Genomic DNA, 23,029 nt, shown 5'->3' on the forward strand with positions numbered 1-23,029 from the left:
GGTATTAAAATAGTGATGATTATAGCGGGATGTGAGGGGTCCTTCAAGAGGTAAGGTATTAAATATACTTAACCCTGTGCCATGCATGTTGTGAGGGAAAAAGCAGAGGAGCCATCCCTCTCTCTGCCCAGCATGATTGGCTTCATTGCATGCTCTAGTGTACTCACAGTGGTGAGTGTGGTATGAACGCAGCCCCCCTACTTTCCTTACCAGAAGGATCCTCCAAGGAAGTGGGTGATTTGAATAATCTAGAGAGCAGAGGAAGGAGCCCTGGTGGTGCAATGGGTTAAGCATTTAGCTGCTAACCAAAATATCAGCGGTTTGAACCCAACCTCTGGCTCCATGGGAGAAAGACGTGGCCATCTGCTCCCGTAAAGATCGCAGCCTGGGAAACCCTATGAGGCAGTTCTGCTCTGTCCTATAGCACCACTACGAGTTGAAATCAACTTAATGGCACACAACAAGAGAGCAGAGAGGAGGGGCTCTATGTGGGGACTTCTGGCTTGTTATCCTTCCAGAGCTTCCTCTATCTGTCAGGCTGGTCCCCCAACACCCTCAAAGGCTATTCCTGGTGATCGTCACTTTTGTGCACAATTATGCATACCTGTGAACTCTGACTTGCCCACACCTATCAGTGGATAAAAGGGGGGGCCAAGTCCATATAACATTGAGGAATTTGTACCTTGGCTTTCCGTATACTTCAAAATTTTGCAGACTTATAATGGCAGAAGGTGACAATCCTTGAAAGTGTGATTAATGAAGCAATAAGTGGCAAGTGATTATTATCAGAAACGCAGCAGCAGCTATACAGGATAGAGTCCACCATGACCATAGATTTTTTGGGCAGATGCTTTCTGACTGAGAAACAGGTTCATCTCATTGTACGTACCGCTATCTCAAACCAGCTGATGGCTGGAGTTTTGTGCCCATTCATGGTGATCTCTGAGAGGTGGTCAGTGGTTGCTGCTTCTACTTCTCTTTCCTTTAAGTCTGTGTTGTAATGCTCTGATTATAAAGGCCTTAACATGACACTGTTTGATCAATTCTCTGATGTGTTTGTGCCCTAGAATGCCATAACAAATGACCACAACTGGGTGGTCTATAACAACAGCAGAAATTTATTCGCTCACAGTTCTGGAGGTTAGGAGTCCAGAGTCAAGGCGCTGGCAGAGCCATGTTCTTCTCTCCTAAGGCTCTAAGGGAAGACTCTTCCTTGTCTTTTCCAGCTTCTGGTAACTCCCAGGATTTCCTTGGTTTGTGACAGTGTAACTCCAAATCTGCTTTAGTCTTCGCATGATTGTTGTCCCTCTGCATTTCTCTGTGTTTCTTTTGCTCTTTTTGTAAAAACACCAGCCATATTGGATTAGGGCTCGCCCTACTCCAGTGTGACCTCAGCTTAAATAATTACACCTGCACAAACCCTATTTTCAAACAAGATCACATTCACAGGTAAGTCGAGGATTTCAACTTACTTTTTGGGGGGACACAATTCAACCTATAACACCTGCCAATTTTTAAACCCTTATTTTACTTAACTCCTTTATACACACTTAACTCTTTAGCAATGGGAAAAACAGAAAGAACTGTGATTATCTGAATATGCCCTATGTAGCTTTCTTTTCATTATTCTGTTACCTTTGTAGAAGTCTCTGGCCACTCTTACCTACCTGGAGAACTCTACCTCTCCTTTAAGACTGAGTTCAGAGGTCACATCCTTTAGGTAACGTTCCCTAAAACCCCTCCTTCCTCCCCCTTCCACCTTCTCGTCTCCCCTCCTTTTTCTCATTCCTGTTTTTCCCTCTCCTTCCATTCTTCTTTTCCCCCTTTCCATGATTTTTTCAGGTCAAAATATTTCAAGATATATAGGAGCGTTGGCAATTGTTGGTATGAAGTTTTTCCAGTAGTCAAATTAAGATGCAATAGTTGAACTGCATAATGACAATCATATAAACTACATGTCTTAGTTATGTGGTGCTGCTGTAACAGAAATACCGTAAGTGGATGGCTTTAATAAAGACAAGTTTATTCTCTCACTGTCGAGTATGCTAGATGTCCAAATTCAGGGGACTGGCTCCAGGGGAAGGCTTTCTCTCTCTGTCGGCTCTGGAGGAAGGTCCTTGTCATCAGTCTTCCCTTGGTCTGGGAGCATCTTAGTGCAGGAACCTCAGGTCCTAAGGACGCACTCTGCTCCCAGTGCTGCCTTCTTGGTGGTATGAGGTCCCATATCTCTCTGCTTATTTCTCTCTTTTATATCTCAAAAGAGATTGGCTTAAGACACTACCTAATCTTGTAGACCTCAGCAATATAACTGCCGCTAATCCATTGTATTATATCACAGTGATAGGATTTACAACATAGAGGAAAATTACATAAAATGGTGGACAGTCACACAATACTGAGAATCAAGGCTCAGCTAAGTTGATAGATATTTTTGGTGGATACAATTCAATCCATGACACTACATATATAAATTTTCCACCTGAGGAAACCGAATGTGTTTTAAGTAAAGAATATGTAATATACTGCTGCTTTTTTATGCCAAGATAAGTAGTATTTCAGTATTGCCTGCCCAGTAATTTTACTATGTGAGGAAAATGATTATGCCCTTTCCAAGGTACATTCTTAAATTTAAGGCAGGTTAGCTAAAAGGTGGGAGGAACGGAAAGATTTCAGTTGCTAAATGTTGTATAAAATTTTTTTCTAGAATGCTGTTTACTCTGTAATCTTGAAGCTACTTTTTTTTTACTATTTACTTTTGGTTATGAAAATTACGTATTAGTTTTTGAGTTCCACAGTAACTTTCAGGTAGAAAATCTGAGAAGTGTCATCTGTAAGTCATCTGTAGTCAGTATTCACTGGAGGAGAAGAACGTTTCTGCTATTTTTTTTTTTTTAATGCCAATGCGTGATAATTCCTGTAAATTTTCCTCCGTGGTCTTATCCATTTCATCTTTTTGTTTATTCAAAATGAAAAAGAAACCTATCTTCAAGAATTATTTAGTCTGTTTTTTATGTCTTTGTACCTTCAATTTACACTTTTTTTTTTTTGAGGTTGCCAGACTTTTCAAGCATTGCTACTGAATATCTTTTATCATTGCTTGTTTGGTGAGACCAAATTGAGAAGAGGAGAAAACTTAATTGGGTTCTGACAAGCCTATTGGAGAAATTAACTCAAAATAATAATATAAGTGGCAGATGATACCAAATATGTTGAAAATGAGCTGTAGGATTGGTCATATTCCAAATTCAAAAGTAAGAATGTATAGAATTGATATATTAGGAAGGAGTCTTTGTTTTGCCATTTAATTCATTCTGAAGTTCCCATAAGTGGCAAATTTTGTTGGTGTATTGAAAATTAGATATAATACACATGTGTTACAGAGATTGCCAGCATTTGAAATTTTATTTTCTGTTCTTGTAGATTGAAGGAGGTTCCCATTCCAAGTAGAGGTGAAATCCCATTTTATTTCCGTTGGATCCTGTTTTCTTACCATTGGTGACTGTGATTTCTCTACTTCCCCTTAACCACTGAATTAGAGTAATCAATGCCCCAGGCCCTCTCTACCTTTGACCCCTGCCCCCACTGAGTTACCTAGTAGATGAGATTGGAAGGAGAAACTAGGCATATCTGCCTTTCTTTTTGGAGCTTGTTGCCTGCTGGAAGCCCCCTCACCCTCTATTTTTCTAGGCCATTAGCTGAGGCTGTTGGCAGAATCCGCCTACCTTTTTGGCAGTAGTGAGTGGGTAGGGGGTTGGCTTGCCCTGGGGAGGTTGGGCCACTCACTCCTTTCTGGGGTAGCCTGCAGCTTGGGGGTATGTGGGCCAGAACAGTGAGGGTGAGGATTACAGATCCACGATCCCTTACCCAAAAGCCTTGAAACCAGTTTTCAGAACTCTGGATTTTTCAGACTTTAGAAAAGTAACACAGTACATACACCATGTGTTAGGTAATATTCTCACTGGGGCCTGGAGTAGCTCTTGTCATAAAAGAAGTATTTCTGTAGCAACACGTATGAGTGTGCACACTGAGTGAATACATAGATTATCAATAGACTCACATTAGTTTAGATCAGGTTTTGCCCCCAGATGAGTTTGCTGCAAACTTATGGAGAGGAAAAACAAAAAAAATTTCCGGGTTTTTGTATGGAATTGTGGGTGAAAATTATGACCCTTAGTAAAATCTGGGGGAGCAAAATCATAGGTAGTTAGGTGATTTTAAGCCCCGGTGGTGCAGACCGTGTGGGGTCCTTACACTGGAGTTGTGCACTGTAGTTGCAGATTTGTGCTGTTTGCTTTTTGTCTGCTCTGGATTGCGTGAGAGGTTTTAAGCTTAATACCATGGCCAGTTTTGACCATGGCGGATAAGTACACCTGGCTTTGTCCGCAGGAAAGTAGCCCTTTCTTTAGAGGCAGGACTGTACACTCTAGATCTTCCTCAAAGGAGCATGAACCTCAGATTAGGCTAGAGGTGGGACAGACAGGTGGCCCTGGAATACAGCCCTGGAATGCCTAGCATTGTCATAACCATAGGTACAGGGAAGAGAGAATATTTTACTGCCTTTTAGGCATAGGCAGAACAATATTAGTTGCTTTCACATTACAAGGCACAAAAATCCCATGTGAGTTATAGAGGAACCAAACTTGTATCTGTATGCTTGCCCATGGGCTCAAGTCACCACCCTACCAGGTTGGCTCTGGAGGGAGAAACCTTCTCCATGGAGGAGGCAGGTTATGACATGTAATCAATCCTAACTAGAGACAGTGGCTGGTCTGATAATGTTAGTTCACAAAGAATGATACCATATCACTGGAAAGAAGTTATATGCAGTGAGTGGTAAGATTAACGGGAAACAGAAATGAAGAAGTTGTATATATGATGGAAAGGGTTAAGAACCTCAAATGATACCTGATAACTGAGGCAATCAGCATTGCAAAGAAGGAAACAGTGACTCAAATATCATCCTCAAAGAGGAGAATGTATACATAGATGGATTCCTCACCACCACCCAGGATTCATAAATTCATCCCACTAACCCACCACTGCCATTGAGTTGATTCCGATTCATAGAAACCCTACTGGACAGAGAAGAACTGCCCCATAGGCTTTCCAAGGCTGTAAAATCTTTCTGAAGCAGACTGCCACATCTTTCTCCCAGGCATAAATTCATTGTGCCAATATTCGCCTCCCAATGAGAGTAGTTAGGTTCACAGGTCATAGATTTAGGACAACTGGTGTAGACTTAATAACAACTTAGCAAGGCTAAAAGCAAGGGGTTTGTTTTGTTTCTTGTTTGCTCTTTTTAACTTACATTTATGAGTCCCTGCTGTAGTCTTGGAGCCCCCGTGGTTCAACAGTTAAGAACTTGGCTGCTAACCAAAAGGTTGGCAGTTCAAATCCACCAGCCGGTCTTTGGAAACCCTATGGGGCAGTTCTGCTCTGTCCTATAGAGTGGCTACAAGGTGGAATAGACTCGCTACGAGGTGGAATAGACTCCACGGCAATGGGTTTGCTTGGTTTTGGCTATAGTCTTTGCTGAATATTCTTTTGCCTGGGATAACTGTTCTAAAGCAAGTCTGGGTATTTAATCCTACAGATAATAGCCATACAGAAAAAACCTGTAGGAACTGGAAAGAAGAAAATGTGATAAAAACAGAAATAAATGAAATAGAAAATTTAAAAGTAGTAAAGAAATAAAACCAAAATCTAGCTAAGTGAAAAGACCTATGAGACAAGTGCTAATGAGACTGATGAAGAAAGTAGAAAAAAATGTACAAAGAAACACAATTAGGAATATGAAATGAGATTTAACTACAGACAGAGTAAATATCTTTTGAAATCATAAAAAATACTTTGAGCAATAAATTTGGAAACTAAAAGTGGATACTTTTGTTGGAAGCAAAATTGACTCAAGAAGAAATGAAAAACCTGGGTGAACTGTGGTCCATTGAGGTAGTGAAGTGATAACCAGGTCGCCTCTATCAAAAGTCTAGGCTCAAGTAATTTGACAAAACCTTCATGGAAAGGTAATTTCTCATTTATAAAAATTGCTTCAGATATTAGAAAAACAGGGAAATCTCATTTGATGAGGCTAGTATATCTTTGCACAAACCAAAATTTAAAAATAGAAAATTAAAAACCATTCTCATTTTGTATCTCATTTACATCTCATTACATGGATGCAAAATCCTTCATAAAAAGTTAGCACATAAATTTCAGTGGTATCCATTATGATGAGGTATTGTTTATCTCATGAGTGTATGAATGATTCAATATCAGAAAAGCTACTAATATAATCTACCACATTGAGATTAAAGAGAAAAAAACATGATTACTTTAATATATGCAGAAGTGGCATTTATTAAAATTCAACATCTATTAAGGATAAAAACTCTCAGTAGACTAACACTAGAAAGAAACTTTGAATATCAATCAGAAATTTGCATAAAATATCATTGTTAATAGTGAGGACTTGAAAGCTTTCCAGTGAAAATCAAGAATAAGGATGCCTGGCATCACCTCTACTATTCAGTATTGTAATGGAAGTCCTAGCCAATGCCATAAGAAAAACAAAAAGGAGCCATTGAAGTTGTAAAGGAAAATATAACCTATACTTATTCGTAGATAGGATGCTTTCTACCTAGACAATTTCAAGAAGACTTAAACTATTAAAACTAATACAACTTCAGCAATATTGCTGTATAAAAGCTAAACATACAAAAATCTGTAGCATTTCTGTTAAACAGCAGTGACTTACTAGAAAATATTGTTTTTGTTAGGTGCTCTCGAGTCAGTCCCAACTTACAGCAACCCTTTCTCCAGAGACCGATCCTTTGTGATAACATGAAAATAACAGTATAAAAAATAATTCATTCTCAAAAACAACTAAATCCATAAAGTACCTTTTAGTTATAAATCCAACCAAATACTACAAGGCCCCAAGGGAGAGATGTTATAAAACATTACTGAGAGATACAAAAGAAGAGAGATACCGTATTTTTTTCACAAATAACATGCCCATGTAAATAACGTACCCACACATATAACACACATAGCGTGCCTAAGAAAATAATCCACAAGGGGGTTGCGAAGTTGCCAAAAAAATGTATAAAGCCTGTGTTATTTGCATAAAAAATACAATATATCACATATCTGAATGAGAAGACTCAGTGCCATAAAGTTGTGGATTACCCTAGCTTTACCAGTAAATGCATTGCAACTATAAACAAACTCCTATCAGGGTTTTGTTTTGTCTTGTGTTACTTGATAAGCTGATCTTAAAATTTACATTGAGGAGAAAAGGATCAAGAATAGCCAAGACTATAATGAAGAAGAAGAATTATTTGGTGAGATTGGCTCTACCAAAGATCAAAGTTATTGTAATTAGTTTAAGCCACTGAGTTTTGGAGTGGTGTATTATATAGCAACAGCTGATATAGCCTCCTCTGCAAAATTGTCTCCCTTATTAATCTCCTTGAGGGCTGGAATTAAACCTTAATCTCATCTTTTTAATATGTAGCTTCTAGCACAGTATCTGGCACATCATAGGCTCTCAATGCGATTTGAATTAAATTCATAATGTCATTATTCTCTGTAATGTAACTTGGAATATTCTTCATGCAGTAACATATCTACTTCATTTTATCTTCATATTATTTCAGTAAGACTATAGAAGTTATAATATGCATAATGAGTTCAGCCTTTAGCTCTTCTGTAGATTTAATTCTCATAAAACTTAATATCTTACAGCCATACCAGAATGCAAAGATAAATAGGCATTTGGAATCTGACCAAATTCGTTTGAATTTTAATGGGCATAAATCAAACTTCATAAATTACACTCTCTTCTGCATTCTGAATTTAAGTCTAAATCTCGTAACTAACACTAAATTGAAAACAATTTCCCCTTCTTATTCAGTCTAGCAAGTTACAAGATAAAATGGTAATCAACGAAGTAGAAACTCATTATTACTGATCTTGGAAGTAGTGGAGGAAAAATCTACACTGTAACCTTTGTATTTGAATATAAGAGGAGATGGAGGGAGATGATGAACACATATGTAAACACAATTTTAATGACAATATTTGGTGGTATTGTTATCTTTGAGCCTAGAACAAAATATATCTTAAAACTAAACTCAACCATTTAGATGAGGTTAATGTCTGATGTGGAAAGTAGGCAACTCAAAAAAGAAAAAAAATATCCCCAAGCAGACCATTCTGAATAATCACCAGAACTTTTTCAGATCTCTAAACAGGTTTTTCTGCTCCTGTGGTTAATAAGAGTCAAGGATGAGGAACAAATGGGCATTGAGCCCACTTTTGGGGCTCTACCATTTCAAAGTTGTCCCGAAATCCTAAAATAGATTCTATGTCTTCCTAAGCCCCAATCAATCGTGGAAGGTTAGCATAAGCTTCGGCTTCTAAGACCAGCACCGTGGAGATCGGTTAACTCTGAGTGAGCTCTTACCAGTCAAAAATAGCAGGGCAGAGGTGATCAAGGAGATTTTCTCATCTAGATCACTTACATTTTTCCAATTCACAGGTCACAAAACCTTTTCTCATTTATTAGGTAATTTAATCCCTCTTGAAAAGCAGCAGAGAAGAAAATAGCACGAATATGGAGTCATCACACCAGCAGAGACAGTGCACTGAAGCGCCCGCCTTTGTGACAGACCTACCATGAAATCCAGTGTCCGCCACAGCCAGCTGTGTGCGGTGAACCCCTCTGAGTCTCAGCGTTCTCATTTGTAGGATGGGGAAATAATGCCTGTGTCTCAGTAACATGTCGAGTATTAGGTGACCGTTCACATTTATGCGTAAATCGTCAAGCACGCCGCTAGCGTGTTACCAGCGGTGGTAGAGTCAGTGCCAACTCGTGGTGAGCCCGTGTGTCAGCGCAGAACTTTGCTCCGCAGGGTTTTGAATGGCTGATTTTTTGGAATTAGATCACCAGATCTTTCTTCCAAAGTGCCTCTGGGTGGACTTGAACTTACGACTTTTTGGTTAGCAGTTGAGTGCATTAACTGCATCCCTTAAGGACTCTGCTAGCATGGTAGGAACTCAATATATGGGCTTTCCCTTCTTCTCCCAATTCTTTAAAATCCCTTTCTTTCCTTTTGCACCTAATAAAATGCTTCTCATCTTTCAAGAACAATCTCAATCTCCGTTTTATGATCTCCACAGCCAAAACTTCCTGATCTCATGGTGCATTATTTTCGTACCTGTTTGACAGTCATTAATTTTGCCTTATATGTACTTAGGTGCTTTTATGTCTGTCTGTACTTTCATTCGGTTTAGAATGTCTGGTCTTATATGTTTTTTTTTAATCCTGCCTCCTCTCTCCTGCCCTTATACTAGTACAGTGAAACTTGCTCTGCATCCCAACAAATGTTAGACTTTGCAAAACGCTCATTCTTGAAACTATTAAGGCTTTATTAGCGGCTTTTGTAACCTCTACTTTATACAGCTACCCATTTAAAAAAAGCAAAAGTAGAATGGGCAGTGATTTGACAAGTCTTCCTTCAGCAAGGCATTACATTGACAACAGTTGTCCAGAAAAAGGCTTATTTAATATCAAAAGATCAGAGGCCATCTGCCTTAACATTTTCTCTCCAAAAGCCAAGAGTAAATTCTGTCCACATCCCTGTCTCTGAAAAATGGAATGAAGTAGCAACAATTTTTAATATATAAGTAAACATTACTGGGTTATAAATCCTCCTTTAACTTATCTTTTATATTTATATATACAAAGTTATGTATGCTGTATTCTGTATTATATGTATAATATTTATGTATATATTATATATAAATTCAAAATGCTTATTATTAAGGGAAAACTTTATCATATTAATTATGTACACTTCAATACCTCAAAGAAAACCCTAATATCATATCATCAGTAATGCTTAAAGCAAAAAGTTCTAATGGCACCTAACCTCTCCAAGCTGGAATGCCTTCTATGCTCACCCCAAGACCAGTCAAATTCTGCAATTCACAGAAACCTTCTCTAGATCAATCCAGCCCAAAGTGAGCTCTCCTTCCATTTTGAACTCTTACATTATTATTTTCTTAACTTTGTATTTATGTTATATTTTACAATACAAAGTACATACAATATATATGTGTATTCTTTAAAAAAAATTAAACAATTTTTAAAGAATAAGCACTTGTTTCCTTAATTTTTCTACATCCTTTCTTAGGAAATTATTTATACACTACCTTGTGATATTTTTCTGCAGATATTGAATGCAGTGTTAATCTACTCCTTTCCCTCTTATAAAGGTTTACCTTGCACCTCAATTAAATTATAAGCTCCTCGAGGGTAGGACTTTGCTGTATTCCTTTGTATTTCACAGAGCCAGCACACCGATTTGTACAAAACAGGGCATCAAACTGGTTTGTTTCATTTGAATCCCTGCTGAGAATTTGCATTTCCACCCCAGATATACTGAATCAGAATCTACATTTTAACAAAATCCCCAGGTGATTCTGACATATAATAAATTTTGAGAACCACTGCTCTACTTGTGGTTCTCAGAACTGGTCCCTAACCAGGAGTATTATCATTGCCTGGGAACTTGTTAGAAATGCAAATTCTCAGCAGGGACTAACCGGTTCAAAGCCCTGGTACAAAATCAATACTTTCATGATTTTATATAATAAAAATGATTCTCTGTCATGATAAAGTGCCCAAATGAAAGTCAAAGAGGGGTATAACATAACAAAGAATTTAATGAAAATACTCTTAGTTCTTCTCCATTTTGAAGACATGTTCTATTGTTTTCATACCCTTTCCAGGAATACAGCTCAAGAGCAATCTTTTGAACAACTATGTGATTGATTGATTGATTCATTCATTCATTCCTATGTGTATCAAGAACCTATTATGTGCCATGAATAGTTCTAGATGCTGGAGCTAGAGCATTGATCAGGAAAGGAGCAATTTCCTCTGACAGGGATCACATTAGAGGGTTCTGGACGAGCTGGAGAAAAATGTAGTACAAAATTCTAACTCACAAAAAAAAAAAAAAAAGACCAAACTTACTAGCCTGACAGAGACTGGAGAAACCCCAAGAGTATAGCCCTCAGATACCCTTTTAGCTCAGTAATGAAGTCACTCCTAAGATTCACCCTTCATCCAAAGATTAGACAGGCCCATAAAACAAAACCAGACTAAAGGGGCATACCAGCCCAAGGGCAAGGACTAGAAGGCAGGAGGGGACAGGAAAGCTGGTAATAGGAAACCCAAGGTCAAGAACGGAGAGTGTTGACATGTTGTGGGGTTGTTAACCAATGTCATAAAACAATATGTGTGTTGTTTAATGAGAAGCTAGTTTGTTCTGTAAACCTTCATCTAAAGTACAATAAAAATAAAGAAATTAAAAAGAAAAGGATTCTTATCCTCAAGAATCTTTCATTCTATGTACCAGGAAATTCAAAGATGAGGTCAAGGTTATATCTTACACAAGAAGCTTACACTCTGATATGATAAATACTCTAAGGCATGAATTAAGTGTCACATGGGGCAGCCTCACCATGGGGCAGTTTATTGGCACACAGTTTTGACATCCTAATATAATATTTTCCCAATTATATTTCATACAATATCTTAAATGTGCCCACACAGCATGTGTTCAAAGCTTTTAAATTTCATATTTAAAAACAAATCTTAGTTTTATATAATTTTTCATAGATGTTTGAGCTCCTTAATTTTACTAGCAATAGAAATTATTACATTTTAGGTGTTTAATTACTCTATTTTTATGCAAATAATGCACACCTTCTGTGTTTGCTGCCACGCCCTTCCTGCAGGAGGTATTTTTGTAAGTGTGCTATGCTAATTTTTTTTACAGCAACAAGTGAAAGAGGATTGCCAAGGTGGCACTTCTGAGGGTGCCTCATGGGGAAGAGGGCGCACCAGCAAAACAAAACAAATGCAGAAGGCACGTGTTATTTACATAAGAATACAGTAATTCTTCACAGTATTTAAAGTACTTAAAACAGTGTCTGGCTCATACACAGACCAGTATGTGTTAACAACCAACAACACCATCATTATTGTTACATCAAAGTCTTATTTTCTTCCTTTATCAATAAAAAAGACTCCAAGGTCTTTAAGGGACTTTCTTAATCTCATAATTTTCTGCTTTGAGATGGAGCATGTGGTAGCACTTTCCATATATCAACATTGAAGACTGGTGATCTATTACATGTTTGTTAACATCTCCAGCTAAAATATGATTGGCCATTAGGGACAAAGTATTACATGATTTATAAAGGATTCAAGAAAATAGTTACAGAGCTTACATATGCCAACTTCAAATACAAGGTCTTTTTTCTTCTCTCACACCCACATACCTCCCCAAAACAAACAAGAATAAAAGAAAGCTTATAATTAGCTTTCTTGGTACAACATTTTTCAGTATGTCAGTGAAGAGCCTTGTTTCACCAGCTAGTTGTTACATAACTAACCCATCTCAAACTGCAGGAGGATCAGCTATGTCACCAATAACTCAAAATTTAATTCGAGTTTGAGGGAAAAAGGAGGTTATAGTCATGTGAGAAAGCAGAGTATTTGTATATTCCACATACAAAACTGGTTCTAAGCCAAGACCTAGAGGTAAGTTCTTGTTGTTCCAGTTGGTGTCTGTTTAACTGAGAAGATTATACAAATAGGAATTACGCAGGTGGGAAAACTAAGTCCATATGATTCAAGAGGAAGAGTGATAGGGTTAATCCAAAAATACAGACAGTTGTGTGTGATGGTCCTACAAGTAAATTGAAGTGGCCACAGTATTCACTGTTTCTATCTTCTCTATACTTTTTGAACCGTTTTCATCTTTCTTAAATTCTTAGCTTGATTTTCTACATCTCACTTTACTTTTGCATTTTAAGTTCTTTGGTAATTTCTTCTTCTATTTAATATTTTACTCTTCTTAATCATTTAATAAAATCAAACAAAAAGGGCCATAGGTGAAACAATTGTAGAAAAAAAAATCCATAGTAAACTGGTGAGATTGAACTACCCCAAATTTGATTTTTTATGTTTATGTCACAACAAAAGCACATCTGTGCAAGATGGTTTGCTAGGTGTGAGGCACAGATTGAGAATAAACTAGAACAAAACCCACTGCCATACACAGGAATACATCTATTCTCTAGGTGATTAATATAGTATTCTTACAAACTGTAATTGCTAATATTTAAACTATACCAGTTGCCATTGAGTTGACTCTGACTCATGGTGACCCCATATGTGTCAGAGTAGAGCTGTGTGCCACAGGATTTTCAATGACTAATTTCTCAGAAGCAGATCACTAGGCTTTTCTTCTGAGACGCCTCTGGATGCATTTGAACCTCCAGCCTTTGGGTTAGCAGCTGAGCTTGTTACCTGTTTGCACCCCTAGAGACTCATTTCAACTGTAGCTGTTCATAATTTGTTGGATAATAGTAATTCATGCTCAAAAACCAAAAACAGACCCATTGCCCTTAAATCAATTCTGACTCATGGCAACTCTATAGGACAGAGTAGAACTGTCCCATAGGGGTCCGAACCACTGACATTTGGTTAGCAGCCAAGCTCAGAAATCTATTTTTGCTTAGGAGTCTGTGGCTTGGCTGCGTGATTCTTCAGGTCTTGGATAGACTATTGTTTGTGGTCACCTTTGGATCATGTAGGCAACTCTGCTCACCTAGGCTCGGCTCCCATATGTTTGTAGGTGCTTGTCTGTAGGTTGATCTGGGGTGGCCTTGCCTAGAACAACTGTACCACCAAGTAGTTTTTCATCCTCTATCAGGCTGGCATTGTTCGTGTGGTAGTGGCAGGGCTCCAGTACAGTGAGGAAGAGAGCAAGACCTCCTGAGGCTTAGTTGGAACTGGCACACCACCATGTCTGTGGTAGTCAGCAGGCCATACAGATTCCAGGGTGTAGAAATGCATTCCATGTGATAGTAGGAGCTGCTAAGTCACACTGCAAGGAGTGTTGATACAGGGAGGGAAGTAATTGGGGCATTTTGCCCCAACTTTTTTTTTTTTTTTTTTACTGTTGGGGACAGATTGATGAAAATCTATTGCTGTTGAATTGATTCCAACTCATGATGACGCTGCAGGATGGAGTAGAACTGGTCCATAGGGCTTCCTAGGCTTTACCATTTATGGAAGCAGATGGCCAGGTCTTTTCTCTTGTGAGGTGGCTGGTGGGTTTGAACTGTCGACTTTCTGGTTAGCAGCAGGATACTTAACCATGTGCCACCTGGGAAGTTTCTGGCTTCACTTATCAGCAAGACTTGACTCTGTGTCTCATCTCGAACTGGCCTTTCAGAGTCCCTACTCTCTGCTTCAGCTCTCTGAGGCTTTTATTTTTTTTTGCCCCTGAAACACAGGCTTCATGAGTACACATTCCTAATAACTGCTACCTTACTTCTGCAGTGCTGACTCTCTGCCTGTGTGGACCCCTCCATAAGCTGCCCCCTGCTGGAACCTCTGAGGACCTTGAGCTCAGTTAGGAGCTCTCTGATGATACCTGTCCTGCCTGCGCTTCTCCTTTTCCTACTCCATCACCTTCCTCTACAACACACATCTCCTGATTGGGATCTACTTTAGAAATTCATATTCACTTATTCTTGTTGCCGAGTTAACAGACCTCTTACCATGCTGTCATATTCCCACATTTTCTACTCCCAGCTTTTTCAGTCATTCGTCCCTGTCTTGTAGAATGTAACTGTCAAGGTAATTCAGAAGCCAATATAACTATATTATATTCCATGTTTAGCATACTCAGAACTCTCTTTCTTAGATTCAGAAAGACTAAGAGGAAAAAGGGTATTTGTATTTAAAAAAAGAATTTTTTTCCCTGTACTTGTTGCATTTATGTCTGAGAATATGTGGGAGTAATTTAGGAGAAATGAGAAATTAAGGAAAAAATACTACATTAATGTACATAAGGTTTACCAATTTGCAATCAAATATAAAATGTTAAAGTAAAATTTTGTTGTAAAAATAAAGATACTGCTTTCAGAAAATATTTATTGTTAGCGTTACTTGCTTTTTTGTTGTTCTCAGTAAACCACTTAGAGCCAGTATTCTGTTCCCCCCAAATCCCATTACGATGCATTTAGTTCCTCACAGAAATTGTCATTTTCAAGCTTACATGCAAATTAAGAGTTGTTTGATTCCTAGAGATGTCATAATTTCATAGTCCTAGATACTGTGACTTGTGGAATAATTTATGGCCTCTTCGGAATTCCCTACCTCTTAGAGTTGCTATCTGGGTAGTGCTGTGTGAATATATTTAGCTATTTTTCTTATCACAGTAGAGATATCTGGGAGTTTGGACATTTCTAACAGTAGAGGTCAAGGGACAGCAGAGAGATGGAGATTAGTTGGTCTCCCTACCTGCCCCCCGAAATTAATGAAAGTTATAACCTCCTTGAAATTCTAATTTGGAACCTAGAAGTTACAAAATTCATACTAAAGCACAAAACCCAAACTCATTGCTGTCGAGTCAATTCCAACTCACAGCGACTCTACAGGACAGAGTAGAACTGCCCCATTGGGTTTCCAAGGAATGGCTGGTGGATTTGAACTTCCAGCCTTTAGGTTAGCAGCTAAGCTCTTAACAACTGCACCACCAGGGCTCCATAGGATACATGCATACACCTAATTTGCATTTAACTCTCTTCTCCTTACCTAGATGATGACCTCTTAAGGCCAGGGCCATGTTGTATCCTCTGTAACATAGACCCCGGCTCATATCGGTACCTTGTGTATAGTATCTGAGTGTTACATGTTTGTTGTTGGTGCTGATTATTTAAGCATTATTCTTTTGGACATTTAGTCTGTGGCAGCATTTTCTCATCTCCTCACTGTCTAATTCATACCTTTGTTCCTTGGTGGCAAACACTGATTATCTTCACTCCTTCTCTGACCACATGCTCAGCCAGGGAAGGAGTTCTCCACAGCAGGAGAAATCTTGGTAAGTCCAAGTCTGTCATTGTGATTACATTCCGATTTCCAGAGAATCCATTAGGCATGAGTTTGTGAAGCAATTCTAGCCAAAGAGACATTGAGGTAAATCTGGTAGGTTTTGGGGGAAAAAAAGACAATCCTTGCTCTTAAAAAGAAATATGGGAGAAGAAAAATCTCTTTATGCCCTAAATTTTGTCCGTATTTGATACCTGAACTACAATAACCACCTTGGGACCACGAGCGAAGCCAACATAAAAGGACAACCCAACATACTTTAAAGAGGCGGAATGGAAAGATGGGGAGAGCGGAGATTTTTGAACCACTGGATCAGCCAACCCTAGTAGCATATTTCAGTTATCCTTAGGCTACCTGCATGGTTCAGCAGAATCAAAATACTCTTTAATACTAAACTTTTAAGTAATTTTGATTTATCTTTCAAATCTCAAAAAAAAGGATCCCCTTATCCAAGTTTGGCCCCCTTTCTCATTTATCCTTTCTCTTGGTACTCTGTGCTTTTCCTTCGTAGCCCCTTATCACGATTTGCAGTTATGTTTTTTTTTTTTTTATGGGTGTTTATTTGTTTACTATCTGCCCTTACTAGATAATAAAACAAAAGCAGGGTTGTGTCTGTTTTCTTCTCCAATATATGTCCCACACTTATATTTGCGTAGCACTTAGTAGATTCTTGGAAACTCTGGTGGCATAGTGGTTAAGTGCTACAGCTGCTAACCAAAAGGTTGGCAGTTCGAATCTACCACGCGCTCCTTGGAAACTCCATGGGGCAGTTCTACTCCGTCCTATAGGGTTGCTGAGTCAGAATCGACTTGACGGCAACCAGTTTGGTTTGGTTTTGGTTTTAGTAGATTCTCAGCAGCTATTTCAATGAATAAAGTTGATTTCACCTTGTAAGGTGGCAATATATCAGGTTAACAAAATAAGTTTATGCATGTTTCCCTTTTGTTGAATCTTTAGGCCTAGGATAAGCATTTAATGATAAAAGAAATTGACAGTGAATTGGTCCTGCTTCTCACAGCATGGTATACTGGGTGGCATGGGACAATACACAAGAGCTGGTGCCTGGCCAGCTACATGCTCTAACACATGAATGATTCCTGTCTTTGCCTTATGAGTAGAAAAACAAACAGTATGAAGTGGTTAGGTAGCTTTTCCCAACTATCTAGAACTAAAAACTAGGAAAGAAAATTAGGGCTTAAAAAAATTCTTACCTATTTATTGTTTTAGAGTTTATTCAAATTGTTATGTACCATGATTAAGTGCCTAGTGTCCTCTGGCCAATAGGATTTCAGTATGCAGTGCACTAATATAAACTCTTGGATTGGCTTAACTACTTCTGATGTCACAATCTCCCCATTAAGTCATAATGTTTTTGAAATCACATTGTACTAATCACAACTCTTGTTATGTTGTTTCTTTACAAGAAAGATAAACCACCAAAAATAAAAATGCTGGATGGAGCAAGATATCTTTGATCCACATAGACCTTTCCCATTTACATGCTTTAATTATCTACTGCCAGCAATTGAAGTCAGCTTCTGTACTTTCTTTTACATTTGATGTTATTTTGTTTTTCATGTATGTCAGTTAATAGGCAAATGGAGGGATGAGCCTACGTAGAATTACTCTTTCAAGTCACAGTTCTGCTTCGTCTCGACTATTGAGGCTTAGCATCTTTCTACTCCTTAGCCTTCCGGACACAAAAGGAAAAGCCATTTGGACAGCCCACCTGAATATAACATTTCAGGTGGGAAATCGGATTATATCAGAATTAGGAGAGAGCGGAGTGTTCGGGAATCATTCGCCTCTGGAAAGGGTGTCTGGTGTGGTGGCACTTCCTGAAGGATGGAATCAGAATGCTTGTAACCCTATGACCAATTTCAGCAGGCCTGAACAGGCAGAGTCTTGGCTGGCCCTTATTGAACGGGGAGGCTGTACCTTTACACGTAAAATCAACGTGGCAGCAGAGAAGGGAGCAAATGGGGTGATCATCTATAACTATCCAGGTACGGGCAACAAAGTATTTCCCATGTCTCACCAGGGAACAGAAAATATAGTCGCTGTGATGATAGGCAACTTGAAAGGCATGGAACTTTTGCATTTGATTCAGAAAGGAGTGTATGTGACAATCATAATTGAAGTGGGGAGAATGCACATGCCCTGGTTGAGCCACTATGTCATATCTCTGTGTACCTTTCTGGCTGCCACGGTTGCTTACCTCTTCTTGTACTGTGCCTGGAGACCTAGAGTGCCCAACTCCTCCACCAGGAGACGAAGACAGGTAAAGGCGGATGTGAAGAAAGCTATTGGTCAGCTTCAACTGCGAGTGCTCAAAGAAGGTGATAAGGAACTGGAACCAAATGAAGACAATTGTGTTGTTTGCTTTGACATATACAAACCACAAGATGTAGTGCGTGTTTTAAATTGCAAACATTTCTTCCATAAGGCATGCATTGACCCCTGGCTTGTAGCCCACAGAACATGCCCCATGTGCAAGTGGGACATTCTGAAGACTTAAGGAACCCAGAGAACCTTCTCAAGATGTAACTGAGTTTTTCCAAAGATTAAAATTAGGTGAATTCTCTTGTGGTACTTTACGTAGAGAGAAAATCCCACTTCATCTTCTCTACCCAAGTACTAAAGAGGATGAAATTCGTGTGTTTTTAAAATAAAACTCCTTATCACGCCCAGCTATTTGAACTTGTTGTTTTTCTAATTGGTTTTACTTCTTATACATTTTTGCCCGCATACAAATAACATTAGTATAGGTTGAAAACAATATTAGCCTTTATCTTCAAATTAAAGGGCTTAATGACATTGATGTCACAGAGAATTAGTCATGGTACTTTAAATTTTCTCTTTAAAAATACTAATATACGTGTTTTGCTTCCATATTTTGTTCAGTTTTTGGTATCCATCTCTGATCGATAAACTTCCTCCTAGCTTTAGATCTTGTTTTAATTCTATGTGATTAATTAATTTTATTAATACCCAGAATTTTCAGGAAATCTGGTTTCCAGAGCTACTGACTGGGTGGGTGGGTGGGTAACGTGTTCTAAATAGTTATTTTAGATGGTAGTTGTTTTGGGGACTTGACTAAAAATGATTGGAAATATTATGGCCTCATTTAGGGGAGGCTTACAAACATTCACCTTTGTTTGCCAGAACCCTTTAAATCCTAGCATGGTCAATCCCATTTCCCTTCTAGAAGTGTCTCTAGTAAATGCTTCTCTTTTCTTCTCAAAATGGTGGTGAGTGGTTCCTCTGTTGGGTGCATTTTGATAACAGTGAAACAGCAGAGCTTAAATTTTGTTCAATTGGTTTTTCAAATTTTACCTTTAGCCTTATTTTGCCTCTTTCTCTGTATACCAATAAGAGGCTGAAAGAGTGGGGTTTTGTTGTTTTATTGAAAATCTCCTTTTATGGATGATACGCTAAACCGTTAATTTCCATCTTGGCACTTTGTGTGTCTACACACTTATGTATTACACTAAAAAAAAGGCAGAGGGAGTTATATGGAAAACAAATCAAATTACCAGAAGATTTCCAACTCGGCACTTTGTGTTTCTACACACTTATGTCTTAACACTAAAAAAAAGGGGGGGGTGGTTATATGGAAAACAAGTAAAATTACTGGAAGATTTTAGGAAAGAAAAATCAACCATTGTGAGCTGACGTTTTCACACAGATTGTCTTTTCTTTCTGTGCCCTTTTGTTTTCAGCCAATGGAGACTTTTCCCCTCCCCCTTCCCCTTTGTTCCCTTAAGTTATCATGTTTTAGCCCTAAAATTGTTTAACATTTCATAAACCGTGCTGTTCCCTTAGTCCCTGGGAGACCCAAGCAAAAGGATCTCTTAGTAACTACACATAAGAGACCAGAGACATTTATGTTCAAGGTCAAAATCCTTGGCTTTTGTTTTCCAGGTGGTGAAAAAGAACCACTGAAATATGCCCACGGGAATGCATATGGCGGCAGCAGCGGTTGCCCATGCTTGTTAGCAAGTCCTTCTTTGGCTCTGAAGTGATGTTGTGCCACTGACACCAGTGCAGTGAAAATGTAGGCAGAGCTGACTCTATGTGTGGGGTCTTCCACCAGGGATGTTTGATGAGCTTGGCAAAAATTTTGTTTAAAAAGCATCAATTTATGACCTTTAACAGTCACTGCTGTCAATGGTTAACTTTAAGTGGGGAGCTTGAAGTTTTTCTTTTTTAAAATAAATAGTTGCATTTTTGTTTAGAATGAATCATGCTAAACTAATATTGCTATTAGGAAGGAAGGCCTGGTGATCTCCTTCTGAAAATCAACCAGTGAAAACCCTCTAGAGTGCAAGGGCCCTGATCTTCAACCAGTCCTAGAGATGGCCCAGATCCAGCCAAAAGCTTTGTTCTCTCGTGCATGGGGTTGCTGTGAGTTGGGGCTGACATCACGATAGCTAACAGCAATATTGCTATATTTAATCATTTCCTCTACGGCCTTCCTGCTCTTCCCTCAAAACAGTATTAAATTAGGAACAGATGTTAGGGTCTGCAAAGAAAAGAGCTTCTCTGGACACTAGTCTTTGTTTTTACTCCCATCACCCATAAAGATAGTCAGTGTAAGAATGAGAAAGTGAGATTCAAATAAATTGAATGGGATACTCTACTTAAAAAAAAAAAAAAAACTATCAATGAGTTTTTATTACATAAATTTAGTATGATGATTTATAAATAAAAAATTAGCACCTGAGTTCACCACTTTTATCTCACATTTGGTCATAGTGCTAATTTTTTATCATTTGTTTTTTTAAAAGCTTGCCATTTTGTTGAAAATATTTTCTTCCCTCCTGGTGAAGAAAAATAATTTTAAATGGCTTTCTTAACATATGCTTTCAGGCTTTGAAAAGCATACAGTGTATTAATTTTATATTTATAAATGAAAATTACATTTAATTTTTAACTTAATGTGATACTTGCTAACATTATATGTAGCACAGTAATTGAGTTCATCTTATAACAGCATAGAAATCACCCATAACAACATTCAAAACATTCAAGCCAATAAATTCGCAGCATGCTCGAAGCTCTTATCTAATTGGCTGTGTTGTCTTTTATGTCATAATCCCTCACCCAACAGTAAGCAGTATCTAGAGATACAGTAATGAAACTGGGATTTTTTTTTTTTCAATCTAAAGTTTTTCTCTTTCTCTCTCTAATAAAACATCTGGAACTCATAAGACGTCTTTAAGAACTCCTTATAAAAACATGCTGGCTGACAGTGGAACTTGCTTTCACCCAGAAGATTTTTTTCATTTTATCATTTTCAATTGATTGCCAACAGATGTGGAAGCCACCTTTTTTTATTGAGTCGGTTCTTGAGTCACTAGGGGAAGAGAGAGATGAATCTACTCAAGACTGGCACCGGGAGAATCAACGCTGTGTCTTCCTGGCTTGCGAAATTCAGTTTTCTTTGGCTTCTTAGTCAGAACTGTTGCAGAGCCAGCGCTGTTTGGACTGCTTACATGAACATATCCTTCCATGTGGGGAATCGCGTGTTGTCAGAGTTGGGGGAGACTGGAGTATTTGGAAGAAGCTCCACTTTGAAGAGAGTAGCAGGTGTTATCGTGCCACCAGAGGGAAAATCCCAAAATGCATGTAATCCCAGTACCAGTTTCAGCCGATCAAAAGGCACAGAGACTTGGCTTGCCCTTATTGAACGGGGAGGTTGTACGTTCACACAGAAAATTAAGGTGGCAGCTGAGAAAGGAGCCAGTGGTGTGATCATCTATAACTTTCCAGGAACTGGCAATCAGGTTTTTCCCATGTCTCATCAGGCCTTTGAAGACATCGTGGTGGTGATGATTGGCAACTTGAAAGGCACAGAAATTCTCCATTTAATCCAGAAGGGAATTCACGTCACAGCTGTGGTTGAAGTCGGGCGGAAACACATCATCTGGATGAACCACTATTTTGTGTCTTTTGTTATTGTTACCACTGCAACCTTAGCCTACTTCATCTTTTATCACATTCGAAGACTTTGGGTAGCAAGGATTCAGAACAGGAGATGGCAGCAATTAACAACAGATCTCAATAAGGCATTTAGCCAGCTGCAACTCCGGGTGTTAAAAGAGGGGGACGAGGAAATCACTCCAAATGGAGACAGCTGTGTAGTTTGCTTTGAACTCTATAAGCCTAATGATACAGTTCGTGTTCTGACTTGTAAACATTTTTTCCACAAGAATTGCATTGACCCTTGGATTCTAGCCCATGGGACATGCCCCATGTGCAAATGTGACATCCTTAAAGCTCTGGGGATTCAAGTAGATGTTGAAGATGGAGCAGAATCATTGCAAGTTCTGATGTCGAACGAATTGCCTGGTACCCTATCACCTATTGATCAGGGGGCGAATAGCGAACTTCCTCCTGCAAGATTATCCGATAAAGTGACCCACGTGGATGAGCAGCCTAGGTCTGAGAATGACAGCCAGCCTAATTCAGTAGTAGAAGAGGTTCATCCTTCACCTTGACAGCATGACCTTTGAGGAAGTGGATTAAACCTGTTGGTCAAATCAGGTCCAAATACTGACAAGCAGTTGGTCTGTTTGAAGTGTGATATTTGTGTCTTTTTTTGTGAGTTCAGTAATTTTCTAGATTCTTTATCAAGCCTCAAAAACAGAAAGAAAAAGACCTAATAGCAGGATTTAAAAAAAATTTGATCTTCGCTAAATTAGTTTTTTGTCAAGGTGTGTTACACCTATGAGTGTATATATGTTTTTATCTGTGTACACATACATGTAAAAAGCAAGGACAAACGCTTTCCCCTAAATGCTTTTTGTATGTATATTGGACATACATTGTACATGGATGTTTTGGTAAGAAAGTTGTTAATATAGTTGCATGTTGGTTGTAATACAGAAGCCGTCGATTAAGTTTGAAAAATGTAAGTTGTATTTTATGTGCTACAAACAGTAAAATTTATCTTTTGATATTATAGTTATGGCATGATGTATTAGTTTTGGAAGCATTGTGCTGTATTTTTTCATTCTCGGCATGAGAATTTTTGTTGTACAG

At 38.5% G+C, this 23,029-nt stretch overlaps 3 protein-coding genes across 16 annotated transcripts in view; all 3 read left to right on the top strand.

The window, feature by feature from the left end:
* CADPS2 (calcium dependent secretion activator 2) overlaps positions 1–23,029 on the top strand; it is a 614,350-nt gene that overhangs the window by 194,280 nt on the left and 397,041 nt on the right. The window lies entirely within an intron of this gene.
* Positions 17,574–18,561, top strand: RNF148 (ring finger protein 148). The gene has a single exon (XM_010587387.3). It carries the CDS (start codon positions 17,589–17,591, stop codon positions 18,498–18,500), a length of 912 nt encoding a protein of 303 aa, XP_010585689.1. The 5' UTR covers positions 17,574–17,588; the 3' UTR covers positions 18,501–18,561.
* Positions 21,358–22,700, top strand: RNF133 (ring finger protein 133). Its single transcript, XM_003407241.2, has one exon. The coding sequence runs from the start codon at positions 21,358–21,360 to the stop codon at positions 22,483–22,485; it is 1,128 nt and encodes a 375-aa protein (XP_003407289.1). The 3' UTR covers positions 22,486–22,700.

Source organism: Loxodonta africana, chromosome 8, assembly GCF_030014295.1.
Source record: "Loxodonta africana isolate mLoxAfr1 chromosome 8, mLoxAfr1.hap2, whole genome shotgun sequence".
Lineage (NCBI taxonomy): Eukaryota > Metazoa > Chordata > Mammalia > Proboscidea > Elephantidae > Loxodonta > Loxodonta africana.